Consider the following 21,716-nt stretch of genomic DNA (forward strand, 5'->3'; position numbering starts at 1 on the left):
CGAGCTCTTTGCGCATGCTCCCATCCTCAGTTATGTGAACTGCAAAGTATTTAAAGCTGTAAACTTTCTCAATCTTCTACCCATTATTAAAGAGAGGGTGATCAGGGTCAGGATATGATCTGTTGCACATAATCTGGGTCTTTTTTTATTTAATATTTAGACCCAGATGAGCAGAGTTTTCCTGCAGTCTGTCAACAACTTTCTGAAGATCACCAATTGACTTTTCGAGAAGAACTGTATCATCAGCGAACTCCAAGTCACACTACTTTAGGGGAGAGTTCGTTTCTTTCTCGGTCAGGTGGTATTAATTTACATAATATAAAATCCTTCAATATGATGAATAAGAACGGTGCGAGAGCGCAGCCTTACCTCACTCCAGTGGAGACCCCAAACCAATAAGTCAAAGAGCTGCCAATTCTCACGTGACAATTGCTGTCTACATGTAGCGCTTCCGACAGTCTTGGGAGGAATTCCATACATATTGAGAATTTTCCAGAGAGATGGTTGATACGGACTATCAAATGCTTTCTTATAGTCAATGTAACAGCACGTAAGGGGTGTCCATCGCACTGTTGGAAAATACATCTTATATTATGGATATGGTCTACACATGACTTGTCCGGAATAAAATTGATTTGGTTTTGAATCTGCATTACAGGTTTTCTAATTCTGCCCAAGATTATGTATGCAAGAATCTTTCCTGGAACGCTCGGTACAATTATTCCAAGGTAATTATTGCTCTCCAAAGGAACGCCTTTCTTGTGAAGTGCAATGATCCTACTATTAATCCAACCCTCAGACAGCGTTCTTCATCCCAGACTTTAGATAGTAAGGCGCGGAGGTGCTGAATAATTGCATCCAACAGTTTAGGATGGCAACAACTTTTTACCCGCCCCTTTCCAGCACACTTCATGCAAACCTAATATGCCATGCAAACCTATATGGTCTTTTAGGAGACGCGTGGCATGAATATTTTCACCAGGGATCTGCAAGATGCCAAAATTGTAAGTTTAACCATTCTTTCCTTATCCATTCGTTCTACAAGACCAAACCATCTCAGTGACCCTATCAATTATAACTGTTTCAAATTTGCACTTTCGCTTGATTTCATCATTCGTAACCATGTCATACATTGATTTCGGATTTTTAAGAAATTTTAGAAAAATCCGATTTTAGGCTGGATGGCCTAAGTAAAGCCAAACTATTAAATCTACGATTGTATTTTTTTCCCCCAAGTAGCTCAATAGTAGGTCTTTCATCCTACAATACAGTTTTGAGTTGTTATTGATTTGATTTCAAATAAAAAATAATCTTCACAAAAAAATCTGCAAATTTAATTTTTCGAATAACTTTTAAGGGCTTTAAAAAACTTTTCTAAATTAAAAAATTTCTACAACCTATTTTAAAAACTGCTCTTATTTATGGAGAAGTAACCCTGAAAATTTCATTTGGTTAGTGCTCGAGCATCATGTTAAAAAGTGAACTTGAATTGTACAAGTTCTAAAATCAATATTTATTTCTGTGCATCAAAGATGTACTTAAAAAGTTAGCTAGCTTATTTTGGTTAGACTGTGCAACGATACTGAGTAGAAAAACAAGTTTGCTTGAAAAAAAAGACAGGATGGTGTCAAATTGAAAATACAAAGACATGTAGTTTTTAATTTTTTAAAAAGTAAATGCTCAAATTGGGCTCCATTATTCGCTTTGCATAGACTTTGCATTTAGCGTTAATTTGTGGACAGAATAACTTTTTGACGACTGAATATCGCAGAACATACATGGGGTTAAATCGATAGGCATTAAGGTCCTCCATCGCTCTGCTACCAATGATCCACCCTCCCAGTTATAGGCTGTATATTCTAAAATACATTTGATACGATCAGTCCGATGCGGATATGTGGGCATTCACCTTAAATAAATAAGAATAAAACCACCCTATAATTATTTTAATTTGTTGCAAGACAAAAAACATTTTTGGAATATGGATGTCTAGGCATTTACAGGGCTTATGCTCTGTCATTGGTTGGTACTTATTGTTTTGGGATTAAGCTTTTTTAGATTGTGGAAAGAAGATATTTTGGAAGTAGTTCTTTGTAGAAGACATTTTCTTTCAATTCATTCATACTGCCCAATTAGTTTATATAAACAAAAAAAGAGACTGTGTTCATTTTATAAAGCGTTTCATCGTAAGATAAATTTGGAAACTATGAAAGCTTTTTAGTTTACCAATCTGCAACTGTGTAACAATAAACTAACATCATCCATAACGAATTTTATCTTCAAATTTTAAGTAAAAATATTTGCTATAAGAAAAATACAGTTAATAGCTTTACAAATTATAATCCAAGAACATAAATACACATTTTGTGTAGGTTACAAGTTGGTTGTGTTTCCGCAAAAGCTTATTATAGGATTTCTGTTATCTTAACTTATATTCCTCATTCAAAGATTTTGTGCATGTGTACGTACTAGTTTTTATTTCACTGTGCAAATCTGAATATATACATAATGTCTAAAGAAATATAATTTTTTTGAAGAGATAATTAACCATTAAGATTTCAGACTGTGGGTGAAATACACATAATTTTTTACATTCACATTGCAATATCGTGAAAAACACAAGATAATATTTCTTCCTATTATAAATACAAATTTGTTTCAGCTATATAATATAATGACTAGATGTTCATTCTCTTTTATCTAGATACCATTTAATGAATGTATAATTAACAAAAGCTTAGAATATAATACCGTAGAAATGACTATTGCTTTTTTTTCACAGAACAGGTTTCTCTAATATGTCTATTTAAAAATTTCTGGTGGGAAAAGTTGGCATGGCAATTTTTACAAATAAACGGACGATTGCTAGTCGGTATCATATGGTGACGACGTTTCTTTTTCCCGCAGTATTTACTTATGTGATTGTGCAGGAATACAACTGAAGTGAAGCAACGGGTGCAGTTGGTACACACGAAGGGTCTCCTGATGTCGTACTTAAGGTGATTCAGACGGGACTTGACCGCAGCAGGTGGCTCCACCTTCTCGAAACTCATAGGGATGTTCGTTTGTGTAACCAGCACCATCTTCGGAAGAGTCACTAAAACAATCAATTCCAATTCATTAATAAAATACACGCTAACTCGATAAAAACTCAAAAGAAGAGAGAAGAAAAATTAAAAATTTCAAATAAAACATTAATAACTGTTTTTATTTTTCATTTATTTGTGTTAACTATCAAAATGTTACATGTTTAAAAGAAAATGATAAGATGAAAAAAAAAATTACTTATAACTTATCTGAACCAAAAAGCAAAATGTTAAGGGTAATTTTATCAAGACAATTCTTGGGCAGCTATCGTTGAATAAGTAGGTGATGAGGAGGGAACAGAACCGGAGAGTACTGCCATCCAAGTATAGGGCCAGTGTGCTTCATTCCTGAAACACAAACATCTATCTGCCACATAACCAGCCTTTCTCATGGAGAAACATTTATTAAATGTTAACAAAAGATATAATATGTATGTACAACTAATAATACATTTACCAGTTTAAGATCAATAACAAAACTGGTTTTGTTTATATTGGATGGGAAAAAATTATTAAAATGTGGATCAAAGGTTTAGGGAAAAAAAGAAATTATAAAAAAGTTGCTTTATTCATTGAATGTCAAGAAGTAAATGCGGCATAAAATAAAAAGTAAATTGTAAACAAAAGATCAAACGGAAGTATGCTAAGGCACAAAGGCAATTACCTACTTAGTAAATATATAAAATATAAAGATAGAAATAAAAATGTACAAATAGGCCGCAAGAGACTTATTAAAACGAATTGTTCATAGAGGCTCACAAACTTAAAATGTAGTATAAATATGCATTATGCGTATTCTCGATAGTCACAGGTACGCGAGGCAAATCTAAAAGCTCACATTAAATTTAACTGTGTCCAATAGAATCAAAAGTTTACACTAGAAGCAAATAGCTTTTTGGCACAGTTTTTGCGCACATTCTTGCTGAATTTATTATGTTCTTCAGAATTAGAGTAAAAATAAATGAAAAAGTTCCAACATAAATGCAATCATCAAATGAGGGGCTTAAAACCAAAGACGCCATTGTCCATATCGCCGTTTTCAGGAGAACGAAAAAAAAATACCGATGACTATTTCTAGTTCAATGTGCACATTGAACTTAAAATTAATAGTGCTTTCGCTACTGGTTATACCACGCCAAGTTACACATTGAAATTAAAAACAGTGATCATGGACTGTGGGGTTTTTGCTTTTAATCCACTCATATATAAGATCATTCTTTGTCTCAAATATATTCCTCCATACTAAAAATATACATCTAATAAACTTAAGTTGCGAGAGATGCAAAATTATATATGTAAGAGTTTTTTTTTACGAATGGATTTATTATTATTGGAACAGAGTAACACTCAAAAAAATAAATGTTGATTTAATAATATCACAGTTAAATTTAACAAGCTGATACAACACGATACGTGTATGGTGCCTTCACACATTACAAAAGTATATTGTACTGTCACTATAAATTATAAGATATTGGGCTTACAACAAATCTATAATTTGTTTCTGATCTTAATGACTTCAAAGGCGATGGTAAAATTCTATAACCTAAAGATAAATCACTAGCACAAACAGGATGCATTCTGTTATATTTGTACAAACCCTGTTTAAATGTTTTGATGCGGATACATTTTCCAACACATTGAGTATACATTAGCCTAGGCAGAAAATGCAAAAAGTATCAAAAGCAATATTAAATTAAATATAAAGCAAAATTAGGCTACAAATGCCGGTCTCGTAATAAAGTCGGCAAACGGGAATGCTCGAGGCCGTGTTTTCTACAGCAACATGTACGATGATCATGCTCTAACTAACATAATATATACGAGATAGAAAACATACAAATAATGAGTATTACCACGATATAATGGAACATGCAATATGGCAAATCTAAATCCAAAAGGATAAAATAAATAAAAAAAATCAATCAAACTGACTCGGACTGACTTAAAAGGTTCGGGGCAATTTCCCCTCTCACTGTTCTAATCTCTCCCACTCAACCACTTTTAGCTAATTACCACAGTAAATTGTGCATATATTGAGCATTGTCCGTCATTTGTCTTCCTCATGCCAGGATTGCATATATCACCTATGTCAACAACATTGTGAAATGGAGAATCCCCAACAAGAAAGGCATTTAACTCTTAGCGGGAGAAATATCTTACGTCGATAGTTTTTTCCTAAGCTATACAAAATATCTAAAAAATACCCTATTTCTATATAACTCTATGGAAAGGCACAGTGGTATAGGAATATTGTGTGTACAGCGTGTAACAGCGGTTTATTCGCTGTCCAGTTAAGTGCTACATGACAAATGACATAATCATCAAATGTTTATCTATTAAATTATTTCACAGTCTAACATTAATAATATTGGAAATGCAAAATTACACAGCTTTTAGCAAATTTGCTATCATAAAATCACTGGCGTTCCATTTCGGAAATTATAAAAAAAATGTGCCTTATTAAAAAAATATTTATAAACCTAATTACATTATCAAAAACCATCAAATTAAAAGAAAATAAATGCAACGAGTTAAAGTATTCATTAAATGAGCAGTTAATAGATTATACAATGCAAATGTTCTCAAAAATCAGCTAGCGATCTAATTAATTAAACTGAACCATCTAAAAAAAATTGAATCAAGTAATTTAACTTTTCCCTGCGAATCACCACCAAATTTATAGTTCCTACAATAGTGGTAAATTAAGTAACATTTCCAGGCGAGTAAAACCATCTTTCAGCAAATTAATAGCAAATATGAATACAGCTCGACAGATTTTAAATGAAAAAAATTATCAAGTCCGTTGAAAATGTTTACAGGGTAAACAAATTAATTTATCACCTTAGATTCAACAGAAAGTAAGTGAAAACGATAAGCCACATCATTTGTTGCATTCAGAATTACATATTGGTATCTAAATGTTAAGTCACACAAATCTTAAGGACAAAATAAATAAAAATTGGCTTGTAATGTTTCAGTGTAAGATTGTCAATGAAATTATTTTGCACTGACCTATGATATTACACAGTTTTAAATATATGTTTAATCATATGAAACCACAATAAATTTTACGTATTTTTCTTTGGAATTTATGCATTCCAAAATTAAATGATAATTATATTAATAAACTAACAAAATGTTATGCATTTTATGGAATACTTCCGTGTTCCATATTATTATTACGGGAAACTTATACAGCTTAAATTCTGTTAAATAATACCCCAAGGTGGCCATGAATTAAATTCATAATATTCATTTATTGCCTTTGAGAAAAAATATGATTTGACACTAGTTTAAAAATGGCTTAAATGGCAAAATAGACATCTCAAAATCATAAAACTATATTTTTAAGTAATAGAGATATTATTAAGCTGTGTTTATGAAATAAAAATATTGAAATTACTAATCAAGTGAATTTCTTAATTAGAAAGGAATGATTTAACAGTATATATTATAAGGGAGATAAGTTTTTTAAAAACACTATGAATGAAAATTGTAAAAATTCAAAACCATAAATAATATACATTCCGTTATCAGGTAATGTTTTTCTTATATAAGAAAAACACATGATTATTTCAACATTGACTATGATATACATAATTGTCAATTTTTATTAATACAAATAAGGTTGTGAATGTACCACAATTTCCGTTATCGGATATATATGTATTTAATTCCTCCGCCGCAACCAACCAGGAATAAAAACACACGAATGAGAAAAATTGAGAAATGATTTTTATGGATAAGCAGCCATTGGTAAAAGCACCGAATCTCATACACATTTGTCTGCGAATATTTTTGTTTAGAAAGTTCCCAAAAAGTTTAAAATTGATTAAACTTGAGTTATGAACAACTATGTTTTTATACATAAAAACAATTATTTATGTAAATTTCTAAGGTAATTCGATAAGTACATTTTGATTTGAAATAAGCAAGATCAAATAGGCAATATCCGTAGATATAAGATTCTTTTAATGTAAACATAAATATACCAATAGACAGATAAAAATAAATATCAACATTACGGTAATGCAGCAACCAAAATTAATTTCATGATTTGACAAAAACATACGATCAAATGATCACAAACATCAATGCACAATTGGCTTATAGCACCTCGAATAGACTTATCGTGGGTGTTTTTCTTTAAATATGACCATCTGAGTTTATCCACATTCCATTTTTATTTAAAGATATATTTATCAATGAATATTTGTTCGATGACTCTGTATTTGTAGCATAAATTTAATAACTAGTAAATGCTTTATTGTTTATTTGTAAATATAATGGTTCTCTACACTCCTCCGGTATTGCAGGCAGCTATGTGCATGCGTCGATGTTATCCGGACGGAGAGCGGCGTCGGGCTTGAGGTAGACCTTCTCTCGGTGCATGCGCTCCATGTGACGCGCAATGTGCATCTTCTGCTTGGCGCGGTACACGCAGTGCGGGCACTGAAACTGCGGCTCCTTGCCGCACTCCCACTTCTGGTGGTTGCGCAGGGAGGACTTGAGCTTGTACACGCGGCCGCAGTCCGAGCACGCGAAGCCACCGCCGGGCGATGCCGCTTCGCGCAGCCCCGCCATGACGGGCAGCGCTAGCCGCGCGGACCACTGCTCCCAGGTCAGGCCCCCGATGCGCGTGAAGCTCATGTCCTCGGCTGCAACACACGCAACAAGTCATTCTCCCGTGATACAATTCCTCGCCTCAGAGCTAACATTCTGCTTATTTACAATGTATACTGTCGCCTTAATTCGAATACTAGATAAGTATTTTTTTAAAAACGTTTCGTCGCTTAGCTAACAACACCATGTAAGTTAGTTTCGTTATTTCTATACAGTTATAAAAAGACCGCTTATTTCATTGAATTGAAAGGGACTTAGAATTAGAATATTTAATAGAGGACAGTTTATAGATAAACATTTAAATTTAATATGTTTAAAGGTATAATTTAGATGAGCTTTCAATAAAGTAAGCAGTTTTTTACGTCATCCTGTAAAAATAACAAAAAAGACTTACGAGGTGTTAGCTAAAGGATGATTTTACCCATAACACATAAAGAAGATGTATATTCCTAGGAATACAGATACTGGGTAAGTCAGTAGTACAGTAGTTTGGATAAAACACTCAATATCATGTATACCTTAAAGGGAAGATATTTAGTTTAAAAAAAAAATTAAAAAAACCTCTTAAAGTTTCGTAGAAATAGCGGATTTATTTCATTTTCATTGTCTCCTTTAAAGTAGTCATTTAGTTACGAACGTTGTATTCAGATTAAGGCGACGATATAATACGATCTCTTACTGGTGTATGATATTTACACAAAGCAGAACAAGTCCACATAAGACAAACTAACATACAAATTAACCAGGTGCAACATCTTTAGAGATAAAACATAAGATTTTTTCAAGCATAAAATGTTTCCCTCGGCACGGGATACCCCCCCAGTAAGGGAACATTATTCTAAATTAATTAAAGAGTCGATGAATTAAATAAACAAAAATCTAAATAATAATATTTAGTAATAAGGTTATTTGCTCTTTGAAATGTAGCTATTTACAGAGCATTAAAAAAATAAGAAAACACAAAATAGATTATATTTAAGTATACGATTATTAGCACAATTTTGTTGAAATACAAATTTTAAATGCAACATTTATAAGTGCAAAATAAAAACTAAATAAGCGATATAGGTGCATCAGCAAAGGCTGCCTGCCTATAACGAATAATAATAAATGCGTGATATATTATTAATGTTATATCATTACATGAAACTATAGATGGATAAATTTGCGAGGTTTTATATCACCCAAAGTCAAGAATGTAAACATTTAGATGTTTCTATATTGCATAAAAATATTATAAAATATGTTAATAAGCCCTAAACTCATACAATATTTAGCGACATAATAAGCAATTTGTGTGAAGCAGAGATGAAGACAGTGAACATGAAAACTTTCCATTGCGCATGCTACCAGTGGTTGTGAATGTATGTGTAAAGGATTAGCGGTACTTACATAACCTTAGCGTCAGAAGCGTAAAAAAGAAAATGACTAAATCTATGTAAAACCAAGGCATTAAATAAAAACAAATTATAATTATGAAAAGAACATTTATTACTATGACACCGTACAAAAACAAAAACTGTTAGAATACAAAACAAAAATCAAGGCATGACGGGAAATATCTAAAGCACAAAGAGGGAACACATTGAGTACACACTGCTATAGAACTTCTTGTCTTCATACCGGGTGGACTTTCCTTACCGTGTTTGTACTTCTGTACATTTGGCTTCCTTCACCTGAAAACACGCTCCGTGTTAGTAACACTTAATGGGGAATTCAAGTCATGCAACATAAAGAGTGAAGATTATTACCATTTCTGGGAGCGAGTGGTCTTGCGCAGTAGTTCTGCTAGCTGAAACATGTCTCATACCAAAATAATAGCCAAATTTATTTTAATATACTTATCTTAGCATTTCAATAAAAACACATTAATACAGGTTTTAAAATATTTTATTTATTAACAGTCAACCAGAGAACCCATATTTAAATATATAGATACATATAAATAAATTTATAACAATTTTAAGAAAACATCACATTTTCTGTAACAATTTAGTAAAATTACGAAAAGAAAACAAATCAACAATTAATTTTACTTATTCTTACTGAAATTTAAAACGCTAATGTAATTTTGGGTAAATAAATATATTTCATATATGTATTTCTATTTGGAATATTTTCTAGCCTAATAAAATTTATCTTTAACATTATAATATAGATTTCACATTTAATATTCGTATTTTGTTAAATTGGTCTAACAGTTTAGTGCAAATGCACTATATATAATATATATATATATATATATATCAACTGACACATTGAGTCTTTCTCAGTCAAAGGTACCCAAATAGTTATTAACAATATAGAAAAAAACTGATAGACATTTAAAATACCATTTCATCATCAGTCTTAATTTTTCTACTTTACCTAACGAGAGATTACGGTAATCCGAAATAAATCTAGACCACAGCGATAATATTATTCGTATCGACTCGGAAAATAATATCGCTCGTTTCCAACCAATATATCACTAGAGTAATTCTCGGGAATGTAACACGATTCGATAATAACAATATATAAAAAATATATAAAGAATAAATTTCTCTGAAAATAAATAAAAAAACATTCTTGTACAGTTTTGGTTCAAAAAAACTTTGGCAAATCGTAAAAAGGTAAAGTGGGAACACAAAGTATTTCACAGATTTAGCTTCTTGGTCTTCCGCAACTTGGTATCGGCGAAGGCGTTCCACTGGGCATTGTGATGCTTGCGGATGTGCACGCCGAGGTTGCCGCGCTGCTTGGCCCTGTACAGGCAGTAGGGACAAGCGTGCGCAGGCGGCTTGCCCCCGCACTCCACGCTCTCGTGGCGCCGCAGCGTGGACTTCCAGCGGTAGCGCTTGCCACAATGGCGGCACTCGAACTGTTGCGGCGGCTCCGCGCCCGGGCGCCCCCGTGAGCGCCGCACGCCCCCCTCGCCCTCGCCCGCCCCGAACACCTCCTCCTCGTCTGGCAGCTGGATGTCATCCAGGTCGTACTCCCCGTCCGACTCGCCCTTGATGGACAGCTGCTCCTCCTTGCCGATCACATTGTTGTTGAGCGGGAAACTCTCCTCCAGGAGCTTGTTCCTCAGAAGGGCGGCCTGATCTGTAAACAAACAGCCTGTCAGCACGGTGTGTGATGTCCTTTCCCGCTTGCGGAGAAGCTGGCATTCAAAAACATCGATAAAAAGCCGTAACTCAAACAAAACATTATCTTATTTTACGAACAATACAAAAATAGCCAACTAAAATATAAATACATAAAATAGTCCAACAGCTACAAAAAATAACTACATAAACCGAAACTGTCTTTTCTTTTTTTTATTGTACCATGCGCACATGCGTGTTAAACAAAAATGTTTTGTTAAATTAAAAGTAGCGTAGGACAATCATTAACTTATATACTTTTGGGTGACACCATGAGGAAGGTTGGGTGAAGTTCCTATTTCTTTCTCCGTGATCTATTTCTCCCATTGTGAATCTGAAAACATTTTGTCCCTATAATATTTTAGAATGTAGTCTGATTTCCTTATTCGATATAGAACTACTTGCATCATACATATCCGGTTAGAATTAATGGGAGAAATATAAATAAAACCATAAACATAATGCTGTAAAAATTATATTTAGATAAAATACATATAAGATTTCCAATATTAGAAACATTGGAAGACAAATTACATAATCAGTCTATTCATCTTAAACATAATCAAGGCACAAACTACCTGTTTCTGTATAGTTTCTTTTTTCATTTTTTATAAATTCAGAAGACAGGCATAATGAATTTACATAAGTATTTCATTCAATTATACATGTATTCTAAAAAGGATTTTCTGTTCCTACAAACTTGATTATTTGTACATGAAACCCAATCTAGTAATAAATTTTAACAATTTGTTTATAAAGATTTCACCCTCAATTTAATATCACAGAATTTGCGATAGCAATATATCAAAATTAATATAAAATGAATACATTTCAATAAAAATGTAATTAAATAAAAAATTATTACATAATCATATTAATGCTTATATTTTGAGTTCATAATTTTAAGGCACCATTGAAAGACATTTAGTAGTAAATGTATACTAATAAAAGCTAATAAAATATAAAAGATGTAAATTTATAAGACAGTAATTATCGTCTCATATAATCTGCAATAGATTTTTAGAATTATCATCAACGAGGAGGAGAGCCAGAGGATTGAGGCATAATATTTTGATGTTTCTTTTGAATGTGGCGTTTGAGTTCGTTGCGGCGATGGTTTCCATGCGGACAGTGAGGACACTTGTATTGTGGTTCTCTTCCACATTCCAAGTTAATATGGCGGACAAGATTTTTTCTTGCATTGTATGTTCGTTGGCAGTTTGGACATTTAAAACCATTGGGCGTATAATACTGTCCACAGGGTAATGAATTATATTTATTGCAAACATATTTGTTAATATCCATGTTTTTGTCTGATGAATTCTTTTTCTTTTTACTTTCTTTTGCTTGGGAACCGATCAAATTATCTACTTTGACATTTTCGTTCATTTTAGAATCAATGGAATACTCTATTTTAAATTTTTTATTTATTTGAAAATCAGCCAAATTTTCAACTTTAATATATTCATTAGTATTTGCCATTGATGATACACTCGAGTCTATAAATAATGAGAGAAAAAAATTAGAGAGATATCTCACACTTAGTAGTAAGAATATAAATTATATTATTAGTAAGATTATTTATAAAATAATTGTGAAATCTGACAGTAATTAATTAGGAAAAAAAAGTTGGTATGTTTACCGCAGTCAGATTCCCCGAGAATGTCTAAATCAATGATAGTGTTATCTTGCATTCTGTTTCCAGAAATCCAAGTCCTTTCCGGTTTGCATGGAAGTGTAACTCTGCCTGGAAAGAAAATAATTAGATCAATTCGGTTATTGCTAACGTTACTTTTAGAAATAGAAGAGTTATTCATAAAGGAATTATTAAAAGTGATACACTTGTAAACGCAAAATGCATACTGGCTCCATTGCTCTTCATTGTTACCTTATTAAACCTCAATGATAAACATTAGAACTATAATAATGGTATAGTTACGACTGTATGAATTTGCTTAAATATTACTAGTATTAGTCTATAATCTGAATTACGTCCGACTGTTCATGTTAGAACTACGGGATTTTGAAGGATGCACAGGGATTGTAAAATATTTCATTCTTTAAAATTTTATGACAAAGAGAACTTCTGAAACAAGATAATAGGATTGTATTTTATTTAAACAAAATCAAAATCAATTACATTTTTTTCAATCATGAAAATTATTTCAATCATGACTGATTAAAAGTCAATACAAAAAATAAACAATTACGATAATAATTAAAAATCCCGCTTTCACAAAAAACCACAATGTGTGTACAATTATTCTCAAAAAACTTTTGAGTGACCTATTATAAACTGGGCCATTTTGATACACTATAGTCATTCATTTTATTAACATACATTTTTTCTGTATTTGGCCAACTGACCAGATTTTAAAAAAATAGATAAGATGTACAGTCCATTAAAATTTTTAAGAACCTTAACTTTATGTGTGCGTAACAATAAGTTTTCATATGAAGCATTCAAATGTGTGCTTACACAAGGAAAATTTGTATGCTTACTTGATTTACCAACGGGCACTAAAACGTTAACATAGGCCTATTAAACATTTGAATGCACTGTATGCATGTATATTAGGTTGTAAATGGATTTATATAAATAAACAAATACATGGCGCAGAGTGCCTTATACAGTAGAAATAGATTCAATATTGTCTTAAAATTTATTAATACTGACAGAAAGTTTTTGTTATTTGGCGATAATAACACAAAATTTTTCATTTACGATCGGAGGAAATTTTTTTTTACGATCGGAGAGGAGAAGGAAAGAGATTTTAATATTAAATTAGTTTAGCAAAATATTTTTTTATTTGTTTTTAAATGCTAACCATGAATGTTTTTATATTCATGTCTCCAATCATCATCATCATTCCATTTCCGCATCTACTGGTGCATAGGGCACTGCATTGGTACACCAATCACAGTGTATCTTTTACTGAATCACTCGCAAAGAAAAGTGTGCATTCATCAACACAACTAAGTAGCGGATTGGTAAAATTTAGATAATAAATGAAAAAGTATACTGGAATACAAAATATGCTACTCATTTATTAAATTATAGAATTTACAAAACTATAATATAATAGAGGTAAAAATAAAACATCAACTATTCACTTCCACTTGGCAACTTTATTTATTTCTGACAATTCACATAAATCAATATATTTAACCCTAAAAAGTAGACAATCATAACTAAACTGTACTTGAATATTTGTGTTCTATTTTAAAAACAGTTATTCTAAAGGATTTAGAAATAGTTTGTAATTTATTTATTCTAGATACAGATATATTTTAGATGACTACTTTCGAGAGATTTATTTACTTTTGAAACATATTGTACAAAATAAATTCACTTTGCCAGGCTTATTGCTAAAAGCAATATCTTATGAACAACCAAAAACAGACTGGAGCAAATTGTACATTTAAATTTATATACATATAATTTTTAATACAGCTGTTTTTAGTGGGCAGATGAGAGTTCTTTGGTTTCAGAATAATAATTCTACATTATATTTATTTCTGTAATTTACAGTAAGGGTATTGTTTTTATATTCACTGCCATCTTTCTATAAATAAAAAGAGTGTTAAGTCAGTTCATAAAACAGAGATATGAATAAAACATAAAATATCACTAAAAATAAAATGGATTATCCAAATATTTCCCGTCAAATCATGTTTGGCTTTTTTAAAAAGATAATTAATCTGGAAATGATTTTAGAAAAATAATGTCAAGAGCAAAACCACCATAAAATAAATTAATGAAAAACACTAAGCTTTAAAAAATACATTTACAAAAAAATAAATAATAATAAGCAAATAAACAGCTACATAAGTAGATAAAATTAATATCAGAATTGGTTATACCCCAAATGTGATAAAACCAAAATATTTATATGAATATTGCAATTATATAAGTATGTGCATACTTATTTTAAAATAAAATAAGCTATGTACGGGTGGGAAGACTTTGAATAAAATGATAAATAAAATATATTTTTGAATATAGCAGGCCCTGATTACAATGGAAGAGTAAGAGGTTTACTAATGTTTGTCAATTAAGTAAACTTAAATTTTTTCAATTTGCATGTGGGAATTTCGACTTTGCTAGATTGACAGATTGCATACAGGTTGCGGAGAGGATTTCCAATTTCTCAGAAACTTTATCTTTTATGTCAACCATATTCAACCTCCCAATATTTACTCTTTGAGTGGTTAATTACAATACTATATTAACATTTATTTCTGGGTGGCATATTTTATTAGAAATAACATTTGGTTGTAATAAAAAAATAGACTATATATTTAATTTTATAGAAATTTGGTTAAAAATTTTACAAAAAAAAAAATAGGAAAAACAAAACAAGACAATAATATAACGTAAGGAATATCAATATGATAATTTTTCATTCTGATATATTTTAAATATAAACTATATTTTTGACTAGTGATAATATGAAAAAAATAATTTAATTTGAAACACTTTCATTATAATTATATAAGAATATATTTACAAAAATAACTAATTTTACTATTTGTTTCAGAAACTGGCAGTATGCATGTCTATGAAAGGTGTGAATGTTGTTGGTATGATGTTGGAGATTGGTTGTGTTTCTTTGGTTTGTAAATATGTATCCATTTGTAAACAAGATGGGGTGAACAGCCATATCTCAAACAATTCATACCAGTAGCTAATGAAATATTCCCGCATTTTTGCAGAGGTAAGATTCCACAGAGTGCAGATAAATAAAGTTGAAAACATCAACAATATAACTATATGTATAGCAGGGTATATCAGGCTCTTCTAGCAAGAGAAATGAAATTAACACAGTGAAACCTCGACCGTTCCTCAAATAATTGTTTTCCCGGATGTGTTGTTTATTTCTTCAAACTCCAAAATAATTCAATACAAAAATAGATCGCATTGATCATTTACCATCATCCACCATTTTACCGCATTCATCATTTGAATTACGATGCGTATTTGACATATTTTGTTTGTGCGCGCGCGGAGAAAGGAGAAAGAACGACAGCTTGGCGTTACAGTCGGCGCCATACCACCGCTGGCGGCCGTTTTGATTTTATCGGTTGTCGTTAGATACCTAAGCGTAGTGGAGTGTGTGTGTACAATTATCCTTTTTTAGCGTTTCAAACTTTGAAATGAACCATTCTATGAAAAAAGTGCATACTCTTCAAGAAAGATTAAAAATTATTGAAGAGGTGGAAAAAAATCCCATGAAAAACGTATGGATATAGCCAAGCATTTAGGAATCGCGGCATACACGTTAAATGCAGTTTTCTTGAAGAAAAACGGAATTCGGGATCAAATTTGAAAGTGCGGAAGATCTTTAAAAATTAAAAATACCAGTAAATAATCGATGTTTAGCAAGCTGGAGAAAATTCTTTTCTCCTGGTAACAACAATCTCATGCCGTTAACATTCAGATTGATGGGAATATTTTTCGAGAAAGCCTAATAAATTACGGAAAGACTTGGCATCAATGATTTTGCAGCATCAAACGGGTGGAAAAGCCATTTTAAAGATCGCCACGGTTTTGTGTACAAGAAGCTTGCAGGAGAGAGTGCATCCGTAGATCTGGAAAGAATGAGCTTCCAAAACTGTTGGAAGGATACGAGCCTCGGAATATCTACAATGTAGATGAAACAGGGCTGTTTTATAATTGTCTGCCTGATGGCACACTGATGTTAAAGGGTGAGTCCTGCCACTGTGGCAAGGGGTCGAAAGAGAGGATCTCTGTTTTGTTTTGCATCAACAGTGACATACGTGACCCCTCCATTATTTGGAAATCGTTAAAGCCTAGGTCTTTTAAGATTACGCAAACTTTATTTTTATTTATGTAAAATATTATGCCAACAAAAAGGCATGGATGACCACGAACCTTTTAAATTTATTTTCAAGGGACCTTGATGCGGAAATGCGCGTAAAACAACGAAACTGTTTATAGACAACTGTGCAGCTCATCCAACTAACACAATGTTTTTGAAGAATGTGAAAATAAAGTTTTATCCTGCAAATTGTACAAGCGTTTTGCAACCATTAAATATGGGTATCATCAAGTGTTTCAAAGGATTTTACTGGAAACATCACTACAGTAAATAGAAATGATTTTAAAGATTGATATCCTAAAGGCGTTGCATTTCACATTGACTGCTTGGTGTCAGGTGAAACGGATAACAGTTGTAAACCGTTTCAACAAGTGCGGATACAGACAAATTTCAACAATTTTGTAACATTCGACGACAATATCCCAACGTGCGGGATAGATAATATCGAAAGCCCGTATGACGCAAGGTTGAAGGAGACAGCAGAAGCGGTCGATATTGATGAAGAGGAGTCACCGCCTGTACCTTATTAGAAGCATGCACAGTCTTCAAAAGATTTAAAACATTTTACTGAGCACATTCAATAACTGATGTTGAAAAAAAAACATTTGCAAAGCCAAAAATATACTGTTGACTTACGGAAATAAAACTGTAAAAAAAAAGACAAATGTCGATGAAAGATTATTTCTAATGCAATAAAATTTAATATATTTTTGTTTTTGTTCTGCTTTCTGATGTTTTTTAAAAATTTAAATACATTTATTAACATCTGAAACTTGTATCCTTTTTAGAATTTTAACCTGCCAATGGTAATGCTGATTGGGAGGGCAGTATCTTTACCCGATTGTGTTTCCTTGTGCATTGACCTTCTTATTCCCGCATTCAGTTTATTTCAACAGGTCCCTTTGAAAACGATAGAGGTTTCACTGTATAACTTAATCATGGTATGCTGAAAAAAATAAATACGTAAGCGCAGTCTAAGTAACTTTCCTACATGATCAACAATTAATACAAAGTAAGGCACAATATATCAAAGGTGACAGCACAGTTTTTGGCTGTCAGTATTAAATGCTTAATACAATTAAAGCTTGATATAGCTGACATTTCATAAGAATTCAATGCGTCGTGTCCAATAATGTAGTAAAAGTTTAAACAAGATTCATTGATTATGAATAAAAATCTCATATACACTAAGACCTCGTTTTATCATTCCCGAATTTTACATTTTGCCACATTTTATGTGGAAATGTTAGTCCCATTTTTCTCCATATATTATCATACAAACATTCAAACTAATTAACGGCTGTCATCACTCCGCTTTTATGAATAAATTTTCAAAAGTAATTGATGTGTCGAAAAAAAACTAAATTAAGTCAATTTAAAAACAGGAATAAAAGCAGGTAAACAACAATCACGGGCAAACTATTATCTTAAACTAAATTCAGAGTGGGTGCAGTGTAATTGACTTTTTTTTTTAAAGAGTTTCATTTTCAAATTGTTATGTTGAATTGAATTTTTATATATTTTTCAAACAAATACACTCTTAGTAACATTCAAATATTCTTTAGGGTTAGTTTTTATTAAATCCTTATGTTTTTCAACAAAAACGCCATATTTATATTTTACTAAATTGCGAGACAAAGTGATACACATTTAGGAATATAAACTATAAATTAAGATGCAAAGTTAAAAAAACACAGCAATAGAAGACGCTTTAAACACAAATGGAACAGTATGGCCGTGATCTTAATGTCAGTTGTAATTTCACCAATTTTAAGTGAGTAAAAAAAGTTATACAATATTGATTCAGGACAAAGCCTTCAAATCACAATTCTAGAAAAAGGGGATTTCATTATTTCAAATCTGTTTTAAACCAATGATAGGATATAAAAAAGTTTTCTTACACCCACCCGGTAGGCATTTAATGGTAAGGCGAAGTTTTTTAAAAACGTATGGAAAAATTAATAAAAATGAACTACTTTGAAACGTCACAGGTTCTTGTGAACAATAACCAATAAATTATAGCATTGTTGTGTTGTGATAGATTTATGGTTTCCGTCTAGCCTTTTTCTCAACATCTAGTGTATTTTGACAGCTTTTAAATGTCAGCATAACTCACCGACGACAACTGGTGACATTACTAGAAGTAATTTAAAAACTACAAAATCATAGTGATGATAATACGATACTTAAATATATATTTTTTTAAATTTTGGCTTAGTTTAATAGTCTATTAACAAATATAACAAAAATCACTGAACTTCCTCATTGAGTAGGTCTTATACGCATTCTATTGGTTTAAATCCTGTTGTCAGAATGTGTATAAGACCCATGTAATTGGTTTAAAACGCATTTGAAATAATGGAACCGCTTTTCCTAGAATTATTTTATTATTAGTGGGTAAAAATAGAAATTCCCAACATTCAGGGCTTTTCTGAATTTTTATTTTTGCCTGATCAAATAATTCTGGGAAAAGCGGAAAATCATTTTACATATAATAAATTCAAATGACTATTTATGTTTTCGTGTCTTCAATTTTAAGAATTTACATATAAAAAAATTTAGTGTTATTACTATAAATAAATAAAAAATTATAACATTTAAATTATAGTCTCGATTGTCCAGAACATTAATTTTATTTCTATGTAATTCCCTTTCTTCCATACATTTTTCATTTCCTCAGTTTTACAGTAATATGTAAAAAAAAAAAGAGAAATAAAGTGAAATAAAGGTCATGCAAATTTAGATTTTATGAAAATCATAACTACATTTTCGATTTTCAGTACTATAATCCAATACACCGAGGCTTCATGCGTTGGTAACTGTATTTTATGTGATAAAGGCATAGGTAGCAGGATATGCATTAACAGTTTATTGTAAGGTTAGCAAAATTTCTACAAAAAAGGAAATGTGTATACTATACCTATCTTACTCGTAATTTTTTTTATCCAAATTAACATTAATATCTATAATTCAGCAGAAAATCTTTCATATACATTTTTGGCAAGGGTCTCTAGAAAAAACTTTATATAATATAAAATAAAATAACTATAAAAACAACATCTAAATAAAACATTTTTGGATTAAAATTACAAGGAATGCCTAGATTCTAAATGCAACACAAGACTGCTCTTGTGGTGGGTTCTATGGGAACAGTAAAGGCATTTAAACATTGGTGGTTTCCCACACTCTAAACGTTCGTGTCTGTTGAGGGAAGACTTGTATTGGTACACCTTCCCACATGTCTCACATACGAACTGCTTTGTGCTGGCAGAGGCAATCATTTCTAAGACAGCCTTCTCGTATGTAACATCACAGACAATCTTAACTGAAGTATTCGGGAAACCTAAAATTAAGAAAACTATTTTTTCTAGAATACCAAACATTAATGAATTGCTAAAGAAACTTTATAGTGAAAAATGAAATGAATTTAAGATAGGTAATCATGAAAAGCTATATAAAGAGAAAATATTTTTTTTTTAAATCAACCCTTACTTATAAAGAACACATTCCTTGATTAATAACACAAAAATATATCTGTATGAAGTGTGTTTAGTATTAAGTTAACAGATTTAATTCCAATTACTATTATTTAACATATCACTCAATACGTTCGTAGGAGGATCAACGTAGTCTCCATCAAGAATGATATTCATTCGAACGTTTTTTGAACATTTAAATGCTTTTTTTGTAGAACGATTTATCTTTGGCTTCAAAATAGGCTTCAGTTTCGGCAATCATTTCTTCATTGGAGCCTAATCTCTTTCCCTGGAGCATCGTTTTGAGATATGCGAACAGCCAATAGTCGCTGGGGGCCAAATTTGGAGAATACGGTGGGTGCGGAAACATTTCGAAGTTCAACTCGTGCAATTTAGCCATCGTTACAATCGACTTATGACACGGAGCATTGTCTTGGTGAATTTGGGGTTGTTTTTCCGCAAGTTCTTTCATTAAATATAATATTCGCTAATGATGGTTCCTCTTTCTCAACGTAATTAATGAATAAAATACCACGCGCATCCCTAAATACGGAGGCCAAAACATGTTGATGTTGGCTATCGCTTCGGGCAGCTTTTGCAGGTTGCTGTTTACTCAGCTGACTGCCGAATTGACTATGCTCCAGAGTGCTGCTGTAGTGATGGATTTATGTTTCATCAGTGACTTGTAGGTGCACTGTTATTTTTATCAATTGTGATCTAACGCAATATCCACTTTGAACAGAGATTTCTAAAGGACAAATGTTGATGCAAAATTGTGAATACACTGCCTTTTGATATCGTTAAGGTGTCAGCTATCCCACGCAACTTCAATTTACGATCGGCCAAAATTATTTTGTCAACTTTTTTGTTTTCTGGAATAACTGCCGAATTCGGGGGACCAGAGTGTTCAGAATCATCAGTGTCTGTATGGCCCCGTTTAATATCAGCAAACCACTTCTCTACCATTTGTCTCGATGGAGCAGAGTCCAAATAACACTTGTAGAAGCCATTGCTTTGCTTGAATGGTATTTTTCCCATTAAAAAGCTGCTGCATGCTCAGTTTTATCTCAACACATGAAATTCAGATTTTTCCATTGTTTTGAAAATTACCAAAGTTGTGTCACTAAAACCACCATAACTTGTGAACTTAAACGTCAGATCGTTATGTAACTTTGACAAGTATTATTTAAAGGTTGGAGCTTCTTAAAAATTATATGAATTTGTCAATAGTGGCACCAACTATATGTCATCTTACGAACTTATTGAGTGATGCAACAAGTGAGTGATTCAGTTTGTAGTTTATAAGGTAATTATACAACGAGAAAATTAACCATTGTCGATGATGTATAGTTGAATAAACGTGTTACAAGTGCCCAATTCTCAAATGGACTTTAGACAAGAACATTTTATAGAAGTCTAAGCATTTACAGGGCTTATGTCCTGTCATTAGCTGGTTTAAGTGGCCACTTTACACACTGTAACATTCACCATTCTGCCTATGTCTGAACAGCTATATTCCTTCAATTTTTTTATTTGTTAATCTTTGTGATGTCAAAGAGC

At 31.9% G+C, this 21,716-nt stretch overlaps 1 protein-coding gene across 8 annotated transcripts in view; it reads right to left on the reverse strand.

The window, feature by feature from the left end:
• Positions 1-2,324: 2,324 nt before the first annotated feature.
• LOC148277808 (uncharacterized) overlaps positions 2,325-21,716 on the reverse strand; it is a 33,885-nt gene continuing 14,493 nt past the window's right edge. Inside the window, exons 6-7 of one of the 8 annotated variants that reach the window (XM_088232356.1) lie at positions 12,480-12,584; positions 7,791-10,796 (exon numbers count right to left, since the gene is read on the reverse strand). In XM_088232356.1, coding sequence (XP_088088482.1) covers positions 10,348-10,796; positions 12,480-12,584 — 554 coding nt within the window. In that variant the 3' untranslated portion in view covers positions 7,791-10,347. Of the gene's footprint in view, positions 3,098-3,638; positions 7,748-7,790; positions 10,797-11,095; positions 11,172-11,298; positions 12,337-12,479; positions 12,585-21,716 lie in introns of those variants that run through there. The other 7 variants (XR_015823366.1, XM_088232361.1, XM_088232355.1 and 4 more) reach the window with 7 other exon arrangements.

The sequence above is a fragment of the Micrasema longulum genome, unplaced genomic scaffold (assembly GCF_059751315.1).
Source record: "Micrasema longulum isolate JH-2025_06_02 unplaced genomic scaffold, ASM5975131v1 h1tg000978l, whole genome shotgun sequence".
In the NCBI taxonomy this organism is placed as follows: Eukaryota; Metazoa; Arthropoda; class Insecta; order Trichoptera; family Brachycentridae; genus Micrasema; species Micrasema longulum.